This window comes from Tympanuchus pallidicinctus, unplaced genomic scaffold, assembly GCF_026119805.1.
Source record: "Tympanuchus pallidicinctus isolate F22 unplaced genomic scaffold, pur_lepc_1.0 scaffold1, whole genome shotgun sequence".
Taxonomy (NCBI): Eukaryota; Metazoa; Chordata; class Aves; order Galliformes; family Phasianidae; genus Tympanuchus; species Tympanuchus pallidicinctus.
In genome coordinates this window covers 12,386,310-12,400,870 of record NW_026294618.1, presented here as the reverse complement: position 1 = coordinate 12,400,870, position 14,561 = coordinate 12,386,310, and the positions used below count along the sequence as shown (strand labels likewise).

At 39.7% G+C, this 14,561-nt stretch overlaps 2 protein-coding genes across 2 annotated transcripts in view; one reads left to right on the top strand and one right to left on the bottom strand.

Annotated features, from left to right (window-relative positions):
* Positions 1–4,916, bottom strand: part of LOC128089310 (uncharacterized) — a 35,954-nt gene extending 31,038 nt beyond the window's left edge. Inside the window, exons 1-3 of the mRNA XM_052700593.1 lie at positions 4,866–4,916; positions 4,199–4,301; positions 3,800–4,105 (exon numbers count right to left, since the gene is read on the bottom strand). Coding sequence (XP_052556553.1) covers positions 3,800–4,105; positions 4,199–4,301; positions 4,866–4,916 — 460 coding nt within the window. The remainder of the gene's footprint in view (positions 1–3,799; positions 4,106–4,198; positions 4,302–4,865) is intronic.
* Positions 4,127–13,943, top strand: LRATD1 (LRAT domain containing 1). The gene is made up of 2 exons (XM_052665719.1): positions 4,127–4,276; positions 4,882–13,943. The coding sequence occupies exon 2, from the start codon at positions 4,919–4,921 to the stop codon at positions 5,765–5,767; it is 849 nt and encodes a 282-aa protein (XP_052521679.1). The 5' UTR covers positions 4,127–4,276; positions 4,882–4,918; the 3' UTR covers positions 5,768–13,943.
* The last annotated feature ends 618 nt before the right edge of the window (positions 13,944–14,561 follow it).

The following is a 14,561-nucleotide window of genomic DNA, read 5'->3' as shown; positions in this document are numbered from 1 at the left end:
TGGCACAGGCTAGCTAATATTCTTCTATAAAGCATAGGGATTAAAAGGGGTTCAGAGTAATTCCTAATAGGCAGCTTGGATGCAGCTACCCAGTTCTGGAGCTTAGAGTTCAGCTGAGGTATATAGTTATAATCTCCCTCAGGGCTGAGAAACAGCCTCTGGCCAATTTTACTTTCAAGTGCCCCGTGAATGCAAGAAGCACAAAGCAAGCAGAAGTCAGCAGAAGTGAAGAAAAAAGGCAAAGGGCAAATCTCTGGCCACAGTTATTGACATTAGTGAGTTTTCACTCTTTATATTTCAACATCATTGGATGAAAAATTATTGAAGCTGTCCAAAGCTCAAGGATCAAAATCCCCGGACACTGCCAAACTAGATACTGTAGAAACTGTACATACTTATGTAGTGTCATTGCTGCTATAGAGCTGGCATACCACGCTTTTACTCAAACCTGGACATTATGACCTTGCCTATATATGTATATGGGCAATTTGCATGTGAAGATGTTTGCAAAATAAGCAACTCTACCATCTACATCAGTTGCGGTCCAGATAACAGGTTTCTCAGAGGACTAGCATGGTTTGTTTCTGATAAGGTACCATAAGGTACACTGAGATTGTAAAGAAAATATAGGAAACAGACACAGAACGTGAATGTACAGTCAAACTACAACTGGAGTTGGGCACTTTAGGGAGTGTAAAGAAGATCCTTCCTGGTACCCATTATATCCAGGTGTGTCTATTGGGCAGACCAGGCTACAATAGAAAGAGAGGTAAACTACTGGACATTTGAGACTCAGTGCTGCCAGAATTTGTGATGGATGGATTTCCATGATATAGAGGAAGCTTATAAAACATAGCCAAGTTTCAACACTTGTCATGAATTTTTGTATCTCTGGTTGTTTATTGAAACGTGGGTTTCCAATTTTTTTCTGCACAAACATTCACTCATTTAAATTAATAGAGTTTCAGCTCCACTTTTAGCAATAGGGGCCCAAGGCTTAAAAGCTGTGCTCACAGCAAGATGATGATATTATTTAAAAAACAAGTTTTTAAAAAATAAGCTACTGAGCATCTACTTTATTACATATTTTAAGAGTTTTCAGTGTGTTAAATTAAACATAAATGCAAGACTGACAAAATACCAAGGGTGGAAAAATGCACAAAAAGAAAAACAGCAATAAAAAATGTAAATTCACTGCTTTGGAGTATAGTATAACAGGACAAAGCTAGATATGATGATGTTGTCAGGTTTCTTCCCTACACTCAGTCTGAGGAAAAATATGTTGGAGTTAATAAGAATGGATTAATGGCAAATTCCTATGTCCTGGTGCAGGACAAGGTTATGACCCTGGTTAATGAGGCTGAAGCTGGTGAACACAAGTGTGAGCAGAGTGACACTGCGTTGCCAGTGCCATGATCTGAGAGCAGCCAAGCCAACCCTGCACTAGCATTCATGCTAAGTAAGTCTCCACAAGCTCCCAAAAAATAAAATGCCTAAAGGAGATGATAAATGTATCATCAGAATAGCTCAGTCAAAACAAGCAGTAGGCCACAGAAATATACTTCTGTGGACACTGTACTGTTGTAACATTCTCTAACACCAACAGAAGCTTTCAAACGGAGAGGTTTACTTCAAGTTGTTGGTTTACATAATTCCTGTCCTGACAATTTTATATAATAACATTTATACTGGCATTTGTTTTGCATTGTTTTATGGTACATTCCTTACACTTGGAGAGAAACTGAGAAAAAAAAAGTCCTTCTTGAGGGACAGAGGAAGAGCATAAAACACAGATGAGACAGACTGCAGCCAGTACTGAAAGGTAAGTAGGAAATGGGTGTTGCAGGTGTCCTGAACAGGGGTTAAGTGCTTCAGCAAGAGATGAGATGCATTCATTGAGCAGACTTTCAAAAGCACGGGGAACGCAAAGAAAATGGTTAAAATTTGGCTGGGGCTATTCCATCCAGTTAGAAGTGAAGAGTCTTGAACACAGACTGATTCTTTCTGCATCATGCAGTTCACTGAAGAAATTTGTTCTGTACTATTTTGCATGGAAAAGATGAAATAATGTATTGTTTGTTTGGAACTGTCTAAAAATTACTCCACATAGCCTTGATGATTGGCAAATGTGGGAAGTGTGAACTGTGAGTGCAACCTAAAATGATGCAGACTTTAAACAAGAAAAATATAAACTGTTTAGAAAACAGAAACTGTTGATGAAGAATGTATGTATGGAAAATGGCCTTCTGCTTGAACTAGCTTTAACAATTAACAGTTATTAAAAAAATCAAAATATCATAGGCTCTTTTCCAGCCTAAATGATAAATGTATTAGGGTGTATTCATAACTTAATTTAAAATGTTGCAGTTGATGAAGGTTATGCCATAAAAGAATGTATAATTTCTGACAAAATCAGGACAAAAGCATCTAAACAGTTTCAGAGGTTTGTAACATCCACTATGCTTACTCCTGTGAAACTTTTAAACACATATTTTAGGATATAGTCATTTTTAGATAAACATTTTTACTTCAATTTCTAATTCCACAAACCCCTGAATGCCGCATCCTGAACTGCTGTAAACCAGCAGCTCAGACACCTATGAGTTTGAGACTGTAGTCCCTGAATTTATGAAAGATGCAAAGTCTTAACCAACAAAATAGTATAATTGCCACAGTGAAAAATAACTGGTCAGTCTTAGAATGTCACACCACTGAACAAGCCCTTTTCTCCCTTCCATTTATGATCTGATGCCTTTGCCTATGCTAAAAAATTAATGAGAAACAAAATACTCTCCTAGAAAGATAGGCATATAAATATTTGAATGGGAAAATTAAAGGTTCATTTGAAGAAAACACATGTCTACATAAGAAACCCAGTATTTGACCCATATAAACCTAGGCATGACATTTTTACCGTGAAAAATGGGAAGTTGCTATAGGTAGATAGAAACTGCATGCCACTATCATGAGAAGAAAGCATCAGCATTATTTTTCTTATTTAACCAAAGCCAAAGACTGGACTGAAAAAAAAGGTCTAAGCTGGGGAGTCAGAAGTGAAGGTGGTTAGTATCCACAAGCACCAAAAATAGAAATATTTATGTCTATCCGACAAATTTATTTCCGCTGTGAATAGATAAAAACGGTGCTTTAATATGACTCACATATGAATCAAATAATTACATTAGGTTTTTTCATGAAGTGTCTTAATATTTAAGTTCGTCTCAAAAGTTCCCATGACGAGAGCTCTCTGAAGAACTAAGGTTACAATCCCATCGCTAACACAATCTTATAGGGAAACTGTGTTCACATCAGCTAATTATTCCTAAGCCTTGATTTCATAATGTGCAAAATAATATGTAAAATATGTACTGGCATTAACTACTACAGATGGTAGATTTTAGATTTGACGTATTTTAGGAAAAGATGGACTGCTACCATCAGGCAATCTTATGTTTTATGTAAGACAAGCCATAGCCCACCTTCTGTCTTAGGACAACCCACTACTGCTGCTGCAGCCAGATGTGGACAGATGACCACAGCTAGGAGTCACCTCATCTAACATTCCAATGTGTTGGTGATGATAAAAGACAGGCAGCTCATCCCTTTCTAAAATGGGGTGTGCAATAGGTGAGCAGAACAGCCCATGGGAAAGGCCAGTTTTGTCTGACCATGGGGAAATCCAGAGCTCAGATCGCACGGAGGTTCTGAATTTAGACAAGCGGACGCTCATTTCCTTGACGGATGAAGAAATTCTCGGAGAGATACAACCCTTTAGCTAAAGGAAGGGCGTTTTTCTTACCATGGCAATCACTTTTTTTCTGCCTTCTTTTCAGTTGCAGGGCTCGCTTGGCGGTGCGCACACTGCTTGAACCCTCCTCTCTCCAGATAGCCGTGCTTCGCACGGAGACACCCAGCGGTCTCCGTGCCACAACCAGAGGCCAGCCACGAGGCGCCGAAATCAGACTCTCGGGCGTTGGGGGACAGCGAGGCCGGACCGGACAGTGACGCCGCGGAGCCCCACTACGGCCGCCGCCACCGGGCGCAGCGCAGCGCGGCGCGGCCAATGAGCGGTGCCGGGGCGGGCTCGGGAGCGGCGCCGCCGGTACTTATGCTCTGCCGGAGGGGCTGAGCAGCCCACAGCAGAGCGGGGCGGCGCGGGCGGAGGAGCCGGGCGCGCTGTGGGGAGGACGGAACTCACCTCCTCTGCGGCGCCCATGGGGACAGAACGACTTTAAAGGAGTTTGGGGGGTTTTGACGACCCGCTGGGCGACCACGGGTACGGAGGGGGGAGAGAGGGACACCTTTCGGGGACAAAGGGTGCTTCATTTTTTATTTTTTTTTAATTTTTATTTTTTCCCCTCTCCTTGCGATGTCCTGGCAGAAATGCGAGGCTGAGCGGGTAGACACGGGTGGCAGCTGCGAGGCCGCCTGCTTCTTCAGCATCCTGTTCTCACGTACAGCGGCTTGGCTCGGCTGCGAGCGGGCTCCGGACCCTCCGGGCCAGCGCTCCCACTGCCCTTTCCCTTGCGGAGCGGAGAGCAGAGGCTCCCGAAGCAACTCCGTCCCCCGCGCGGAGGCGGCGGGCGGCGAGGAGCCGCCTTCTCCTGCGGCGTGGGGCTGGGCCGGGGAGCTGGGAGGCCCGGGGCACTGCCCTGCCCTGCACCCCGAAAGCGAGTGGGAAGGATCCGCGCTGGGAGTTTCCCTTCACTCGGAGGGGAGGGATGGAGCGGGGGAGAAATGGGTGCTCGGGGCGGAATCGCTGAAGTCTTTTGTATGTGTCTTGATTTTTTTTTCCTATTTTTTTTTTTTTTTCTCTCCCTTTCCTTCCCTCCGTTTGCACTCTCGTTTTCTCTGTCCCTGCCCACCCCACCCTTCCTCCAGATCCGGCGATTCCTGCCCTCGCCTCGCCCTGTCATTGATGGGAAATCAACTGGATCGCATCACCCACCTGAATTACAGTGAGCTGCCTACCGGGGACCCCTCGGGGATCGAGAAGGACGAGCTGCGCGTCGGGGTGGCTTACTTCTTTTCGGATGAGGAGGAGGACCTGGACGAGCGAGGCCAGTCAGAGAAGTACAGCGTGAAGGGCTCCGGCAGCCCTGGCCAGGAGACGCCCACCCACCACCTCCACCACCAGCTCGTGCTGAACGAGACCCAATTCTCCGCTTTCCGCGGCCAGGAATGCATCTTCTCCAAGGTCAGCAGCGGCCCCCAGGCTGGGGACCTGAGCGTCTACTCGGTGTCAGCGCTGCCTGCTCTCTGCAAGCCGGGGGACCTGCTGGAGCTACTCTACCTGGGGCCGTCGGAGCAGCCGCCGCCGCACTGGGCAGTGTACGTGGGCAGCGGGCAGATCATCCACCTGCACCAGGGGCAGATCCGCCAGGACAGCTTGTACGAGGCTGCCGCGGGCAACGTGGGCCGGGTGGTGAATAGCTGGTACCGCTTCCGCCCACTGGTGGCTGAGCTGGTGGTGCAAAACGCCTGCGGGCACCTGGGCTTAAAAAGCGACGAGATCTGCTGGACTAACTCCGAGAGCTTCGCCGCCTGGTGCCGCTTCGGGAAACGGGAGTTCAAAGCCGGGGGGGAGCTGCAGGCTGCTGCCGGCACCCAGCAGCAGTACTATCTCAAGATCCACTTGGCGGAGAACAAAGTGCACACGGTGAGGTTCCACAGTCTGGAGGATCTAATACGCGAGAAGCGCCGAATCGATGCCAGTGGCAAACTGAGAGTGATCAAAGACCTGGCTATAGTGGATGGGAAAGAATAGTGTGCAGTGGGGTACATGGCTATCTTCCTTCTGCCCTACTGGGGAGCCCAGCCTGCCACAGGGGCGGCCGGCTGCACCCTCTTTCCATGGGACGCGACTGAAAGCAGGATCCATGGCAACATTCCAAACGAACAGCGTTCTTTACACCCATAGCCAGTATTTTGTTTGGCTTTCAATAGTGTTAATGCTGAAAGAGCGCTTGAGAGAGAGGAGGAAAAGGGAGGGAGGTGCACGAAGGCTGTTCTCAGTGTGTGGACAAAGTCTCTCCTGTTAATCGATGTTGACCATTCTAGCAACACGCTAATAAAATTTCAAATTGAAATTTTTTTTTTAATTTTTATTTCATGGCTTTAATCCATGACAAATTTTAAACATTGGGGGCCATGGATGTGGATTTAGCTAAATGAGTTCTTAGCTAATGTTCGCCTTGCAGCCAACTGAAAGCATCCATCATACTTTGCTAGTTGGAAAGGGTTGCAGGTGGGGGAGTTGTAAATGCTTGTTTGCTTTGTTTCTCAACACTGTTGCTTCAGCCCATAGCTGCAACGCAAATTTTGTCCCAGCCAACTTTAGTGAGACATCAGCAGGGGAAAATGCTTTCACATTTCTGGTTGAAGCTGATCACGTTTAAAATAATGTCTTTGCTTTCTGTCTGCAGCTCTCTGCTAAATGTTATCATAATTTATAAGCTGCTTCTACCACCACTTTTTTAAATTTTATTTCATGAAAAGTTGGTGAGCAGGTGTTTCCTTGAAACTAAATTTGCTGGTTGAAGGTGTATTTTAGAGAACAGTGTACTCAGTGTTGGTCCTTGGAGATCCAGCCTCTAGAGTCTTATGCTTGGGCTGTGGGTTTGTATCGCTGTAGTGACTCTCATTGCAACACTGCATCACTACCTCTTCATGCACAAATCAACAGAATCCTGCAAGAAACAAATAGGTTTGAACTCTGCATGTTGACTTTTTAAACAGCAATTTATTACATAGTTACAATTCCACTTGAAGTATATGTAATGTGGCCAAGTTCATTCATATTCTAAGCAACTAAGAATCCCATTCAGTCTTAAGTTTAAGAATCCACAGCTGCATTTAAGATGCCTTTTAATGTGATGTGGGTAATGCCTTGTTTGTATTTCAGATCCAATTCACTCATTGCTTAACTCGCAGTTTTGAAGTGGAAGATCAAAATATTAAATATACGTAAAATCTAAAAAATTATACTGGGGCATTTCTAAATCTGTATTCTATTTTTATTACTCTGAGCTGCGTACAACTTGTAATAAGTGATTTGTCTTTGCATGTGTCAGTGCTGGAAAGAAAATGCATTTGTTTTTGTCCCCTCTTCGCACATCAATGTCAGATGACAGAATAGAAGCAACACCCCTGTTCTGTATGTACAATACACTCCACCCCCTATCAATGTACTGTATCCTGGCTCCTTTTTGTATTAAACAATGTAATTAGCAACCTTGATGCAACAGTAACTTCATTTCTACAAAGGGTTTGCCTCCCATACCTGAAGCTGTGAGGGTGGAGTGTAGTTCACTATACGTACCAGCATAAATATGTTTAAAAAAATAAATAAATACACTCTTTCAGTGAAGGTCATCAAACAGGCTTTGTTTACTGATGCACATAGCATAGTTATGCCCTAATTGGCAGTGTTACTTTTATTTTCCCTTTAACCTTAAAGTACTTTTGGTACAATGGGGTAAGCATTATTTTTTTTTTAAGTGAATTGCCATATCTTTTATTAAATATGTACTATTTTAACATTAGATGGGTAATAATGTCTGGTAATGATAGCTCTTTTCCATAAGATTAACAGTCTTCGACACTGTATTTATGTATTTATATTGCATTACATCTCCCAGGCTGTTCCAGTTGCTGAGTACCTCATAGCACTTGAGGGGAGTGCTGTGAGATTGCAGAAAGATACTGATGTTGCAGCCAAAGCACTTAAGGAAAAAATGGAACATAAATAGTGGGAGAAGGAAGAGTGGGCAAAAGTAATTTAATTCTTCCTTGTAAGATATGTTGAAGAGCTGGGGTAGGAAGAGATGGGAGAGGAAGTAAGTGGCAAGGTGTCTACAAAGACAGAAAGAATGGGGTCATGTAAATTTTGAATTCTGAAATGTTTTTTTTTCTTTAAATTGTTCACAAATGAATAAAGCAGGGTTAGACAGAGGATCAGTTTGCAAAAATAGCATTGCAGGTCCTCACCAGTGCAAATTTAGAGCATAGTGACTTTAAATGTTTCACTGTGCTTTGCAAATACTCCGTCTCTCTATCTAAACAGCCTTTTAAACTGTTTGTTGTGGGTTTTCTTTATTTATTTATTTTTAATGACTAACTAGCCTTCACGAACATGTTAGTTTTCCTTAGCTGGCTTTGCTAGATGTGTGTTTATTCAAGCTCTGTCAGAAGTCTTTGGCATTTCTCCAGATTTGTACAGATAAAAGTAACAAGAAAATTAGGGCCTCAGTCCTTTGCATGAGGTCTGGAAGAATGTATTGGAAATATTCATAAATGGCATTGATCTGAGATTACTGCTGAAACTGTTTACAAGTGGCAGTCTGCTGTTCGCAACAGAGATATCCACACGGATCGTTTTACTTTCACTGGATTTTAGTCCTGAGTATCTGAAGCAATCTGGTCCTAATTCATAGTCCACTGAAATTAATAGAAAGGTTCTCACTGACTTCGGTGAGCTTTGGGTCAGGCTGTGTTGATTAGGAGGTGGTTAGTATTTGTGGACCTTGAAGAGAGTGAGGTTTAAGTGGCATTGAGGAAAACAGAAGGGCCACCTTTCTGAGGTCAGAGACAGGCAATATTGTGGAAATAGGCAAGAAAACGGGCTAGACCTCAAACAAGCAGCGTCAATGTGAAGAAGCAGTAGGAAAAGAGTGAAAAGTGAATAGAAATGATTGTTCGGTGCCTTGAAACAAGAAAGGAAAGACTGGGGAGCAGTTGGACGCAAGTGAGGCAATTATGTGTATGACTGACAGGTAGAAAAGTAATTGATTATACTCATCTTTCAGGATCAGTGACCTGTCTGAGTTAACATTTCCATTTCCATCAGTAAGGATATTGACAAATTATATTATATCCATGGGATCTGTTTACATTCTTCAGTCTAGCGCTGTAGGGTAAATATTTATATCTAAGCAATTCTTTGCCATTGAAGTACTGTCTTGTAGTGTGACTGCAGGTTTAGGTTACTTGAAAATCCTGCTTTTGTGCCATGTTTCAAGTTTTCTGTTAACTATTTGGGGAGCTACTTTATTGAAACTGTTTTGCTTGGATACTATATTCCTTGTCATTTCCAAATGCAGTCTTTTGAATGGCTTTGAGGCTAACATGTTATTAAAAAAAATTGTTTCATGTTCTCTTGAAGCATAGAGAGCCTTTGTGAAATGTTTTACTGGCATGACTGAATTGTTTGCTGGTTATTGGCTGGGTATGTAGGTGCAGAAGTATGAGAATGAATGGCAAAATGGGTTTTATCTCCATCAGCTTTGTATTTCTGTGTTACTTTGCTTTCATTTTATAGGACTTCTTCCCCTCTAAAAATTATCTGTATGCAATTCGAAAAAGACAAAAATCTTCGTTTTATATATATATATATATATATTTAGGGCAATATTATGCTACATTGATTTCAGATTGAAATCAGGTTGTAACAAGATATGGCCTTCAGGGTGTGACAAGAAATGGCCTTCAGTCTGTGCAGAGTGTGCATAATGTTAATTATCCTGCCTGATTTAATTTTAGTATCTTTCATATTCAGGTAAGTGATGTGCAAAAATCTGTCAGAGTTTATAGACCTCTTTATGCGATGTGTTGAGCAGCTGTAACTCCAACCAAAGTTGGCTGAAGTTGAGAGAATTCTGGATCTCACGGGAGACATGGAACATCCTGTAGGATCAGGTACCTCAACCCCCGCTTCCCCCCCTCCCATCCCCCAAAGTTTCCAAATCTGTCTTTTCAACTACAGAAGAAATAGGGGACTGTGATATCTACTGTGACTTTTACTGTTATTTTCTATGAAAGTTTTCTACTAGAGTAATGTAGAAGTGTTCTGTCCATAATTTTACTTAGCTGTGATGGAAAAAAAATATGGTATGTGTTGATGCTTATATTTTGTAAATGGTATCTTTTCTGCTTTATATCCCAGGAGAAAGATGATGGTCTCAGCCAAAAGGATTAATCCAGAAATATGTAGGGAGGTATGATTGGGCTACTAAGCTGAGAGCAGTTTCACTGCAGAATTACGTTTAAAAGGATAATAATGTATGACTAGAGTGTGATCACATGCTGCTGTTTGTTCATGAATGTCAGTGTTTCCATGGCAAATCTGGAATTTATTTACTTAATTATTATGAAATATGAAACTTCTCTGCTCTCTGAGTTCAAATATGACAAGTAAAACAGCCCTACATTCATGGATCCTCTGAATGGTAGTTTGATCTGTCAATTCTTTATTTTTATTTTCCAGTTTCACTATAAAGAAAATTAATACTGGGATCAGATATTTTACTGAACTGCTTGTAAGTGAAAAGAAGATGTTAGGTTGGAAAAAAGGCAGTGAGAATTCTTCTGTTACTTGGAGTGCTATTGGGTTTATTCTCAGTTTATATACATATAAGCTATTAGTCCTACAGTGGTTTGTTTTTGTTTTTTTTTTAAGAAAGTAATTGTGACACTATGTATTCTCTCTTTTGCAATATGATATTAATTTACATATATAATATATATCCCTTGTGAAATTATTCTTTTTCCATATATTGAAATGTCACCATGCCTTGGAAAATAATCATTATTTGAACCATGTTTATTTTTGAAAAAGAAATTAGAATTTGTCTGATAGCATTTATACTTGAGCAGGTAGTAATATTCACTTTCACTTCTTAATTTTTAATATTTTGCAACATTAGCAAACCTACTCAGGTGGTTATATCCAGAGGAATCATCAGCATAGGCCATATGGATTGAGATAGTTGAGATTATGGTTTTATAAGATCACACTTCTTTTTTTTTTTTTTTTCTTTTTGAAAGAATATTTTTATTTGAGGAATTCCGGGAGTTTCTGGTTCTGCATATGATCCAAGCATAAAACCACTTGCTTCTGCAAATGTTTGTAATATCAGGTCCTTTACCATAAGGGTAAAGGAAGGGTCTATCCCTTTCCTCTGGCATTTACTTGAGGTTAAAGTTGAGGAGTAGGTCTAGCCAACATCCTGACCATCAAGTGCACACAATTCAATGGAAAAATTATGTACATGATGTTTACCAGAAGAGCCTTAATTGCATATTCTTGCTTGTACATATAGTAATTATCTATGCAATTCTGGCATTTTCCTAGGTAAAGTGGGTTAATGCTTTTCAAATATATATTTTTTTCCGCTTGTGTGACTGTGTGGGTACAAGTGTTGGACACTGACAGAAGATGGGGAATTAGCATATGGGCTTGTGTCTCTGAAGTGCCAATCCCCTGCTGTTTTAGTAGGGAGTCAGACAGAATTTGAAATTAATGTGAGTACAGCAAAAAAAAAAAAGGTGGGAGAGTTAGTTAAACTTCAGACTTTTCAAGAAAGAAGTTCAAGCTAAACTTGAAAGCTGTTCCTTCTTCTCCGCGGTTAGTGAGGGTGAGTAACTGTGTATCCCTCATGCACAAAACCATTCCCATTTTGGAGATTTGTTATACTGTCTAGACTAAATAGTGAGCAAAATAAGCAGTGTCATCAGCCTTAAGTAACAATTTTTCTAAGCCTAGATGCTATTTGGATACACAGTGACATTGGCAATCTACTTTGAAAGTTGCATGAAGTCATGAACTAAACTTAGAAATGAAGGACTTCAGTCATCTTTCTACTTCCTATGTAGGAGAGGTTAAAGCTTGTTACCAGTACCTACTTCACCAACACAATCCTGTGGTGGGCTTTACAATGAAGCAATCAAGCCCTAGAATTAGTTCTAACGTAACACTGAGAACCTATATCCAATGGCATGAGTAAATACAGAGTGCCACATCATGACCCTCCTTCACAGCAGAGTACTATACACCACAGAAGGAATATTCCTCATAAGTTATTCAGTGTGAGTAAACACATCACAATCTGGTCTCAAAACAGATAATCTCTTTCCATACGTTCCCATTGTTTCCATGTGCCCTTTCAGTCAGTTGAAAGCAATATTAAAGACTGAGTCTGAAAAATGTGATAATTGTTTGTAAATATTTAAACAGAAATTTATATGCATATTGATATACAACTAATATATATATAATATTGTAAATATGTATACATATGCATAATGCATACATAATATGTATATAATATGCATATGCACACACAATAAGTCTTGACTGTTTTGTTAGTATTGGTAATAAATGGCAGTCATTTCTGTATGTATATTAACTGTGCAACAAATGGATACCCAAGAATATACTGGCAGGATATAAACACTATTCAATATTTATTCTTCAGGGTATGCCATGGTCTTCTGACATCAAGATAAGTTGATTAAATATGTGGGTTTTGATGTATTGCTACTTACTGCAGGAAAAAAATCAAGGAGCACTATACTTTGCAATAACAAGCTATCCTTTTAGTATGAACTATGCTGCTACTAACTTGTGTGTTCATAAATAAATAAAAAATGCCCCAGTAACGTATCTATCCATCCTCTCTTTGGCATATGTTAATGATAGCACCACATTTTTTTTATTATTATTATTAGTATTTTTTACTAATTTAAACATTTGTTATTGCTATTGTTGTTTTTCCATTTGCTGTAATGTTTTGAAAGCAAACCACTGAATTAAGCTGTGTTCTGTTGTTTAGCCATGCTCACCTATTGTTGTACAGTTGTTTGAAAGTAAAGTGGCAGCTGGCTTTTCTTGATTTTTCTCAGATGTTTTATTTGAAAAGCTAAAAGGCGAGACTTTGAAAAACAGTTGTAACTGAGTTGGCTCCTTCCCCACTGAGCACACTGCTGACCTTTCACCAAATTATTTGGGCCTTAGCTAGGCTAACCTGTCTACTTTAGAAATCTTACATTATGGATACAGGGTGAAAATGAGATCTGTCAAGAACAGTGAGTGCTTTGAAAATAATAAGTAAATAAAAGCATTGCTGCTGAAAATAGGTCTAATAGAACATAGATAAGTGACATTTCCGGTAATTACAATATCTGATTAAGCATTGGCACCAGTTACTTTTAAGAAGCTTAGGTTGTGTTTCATGCTACAACTTCATTTAACAGAGATGGCTTGGATGAGTGTTGTATCTGTTAATATTTATCATCTAACTGTATGATAAAACTCTGTTTATTTGCATATGACACAACCCTACTTTATCTTTGCATTCAAACTTTTTGCATGATATGTGTGCCTATTTTACAAGGTTTCTGGATCAGTATTTCTAGTCTGTCTGGCTTTATAACATTGATTCTTCAGTTAGGTGTAATCAAAGGTCATTAATATTGAAAAGTTCACTTTAATTGACCCATCGACTTATTTTAATTATGGCAGTATAAAAGAGTGTCAAGTGCTAAACTCCTACAAAAATAATCAGTTAATATGTGGATTCAATATTTCCTGTGTCTTTTTAGCTCTAGCTAAGGACTGTAAAAGAGTTCCCTCCATCTTTATCTCTCTTTCAAGGTGAAGAAATACGACAAAATAGATGGGTAGAAAAAAAAGCTTCTTAAAAAAAAAAAAAAAAAAAAAAAAAAAAAAAAGCAGAAATCTTGAACTGTTCTTTTATATTTACAATTTGTGTACAGATTAACTTGGAAAAGTGCAGGTAAAATTCTCACTTACAGTAGGAGCACCAATTATAGAAATGATACCCTTTGAATTTTGGCATACTAAAAGCTTGCATATATGTGCTAAATAATTTTCTTTTCCATTTCATGGCATGCTAGTTACTTTTTTAATCCATAGGAACCCAAAGTTGAATTCTCTGTGTGCTGATAATGTACTCTAGCAGAAGCAGAAATGTTAAATGTTTGCATAATGTGAATGATATCAGAAAACCTCTCTTGAATTTCATTTTCCTAAAATCATTAATATCGTGCATACCTTTGAGTCTGCATGAGATTAATGACTTTCCTCAGAATAATTGTCCAAGATAATGCAAATGAAAATAAAGCTGAAACATGACGTGTTAGAATTGTTTGGTTTTTTTTACGTTAAGCTACGGATTGTCAAATATTTCTTACTTCTTTGAAATAGGAGTAAGATGTGTACTGATATTTAAGGAGCAGTTCTGTTTGCAAGATCCGTAGACCTCCTTTCTGTGCAGGAGTGCTTTAATGAATAAAACAATGCCAAGAAATAAGAAAATGTAGGATTTTGAGTTTGATAGAATTGACATATTTGCACAAAAGTTCTAGTCCAATTTCAAATCTTAATAGAACTTGCTTCTGACTGAATAACTCAAAAATATGAGATGCTTAGTTCTTATTAGTTTTGTTCATAATGGTTAGTGTTTTACAGATACAGTCATTTTGGTGCTTTATCTTCTCAATACTTCATTGATGACCTCTCAAACTGTTTTGTGTGTGTGTATGATTTTTCTGTCGTGCTTGTTTGTTTTTGAGTTAACAAGTATGTAAAATCCTAACATCTGAGAATGAAAACCCGGAGGACACCCCAGTCAAAAAACAAATGTTGAAAACAGCTTAAATTGAGCTTGGGAAATATTATTCACATATTTTAATGAGCTTTCATACCTGCAAATAAAATATTATAAAACACAATTAAATATTGTGTATTGTAAAGCGTTAAA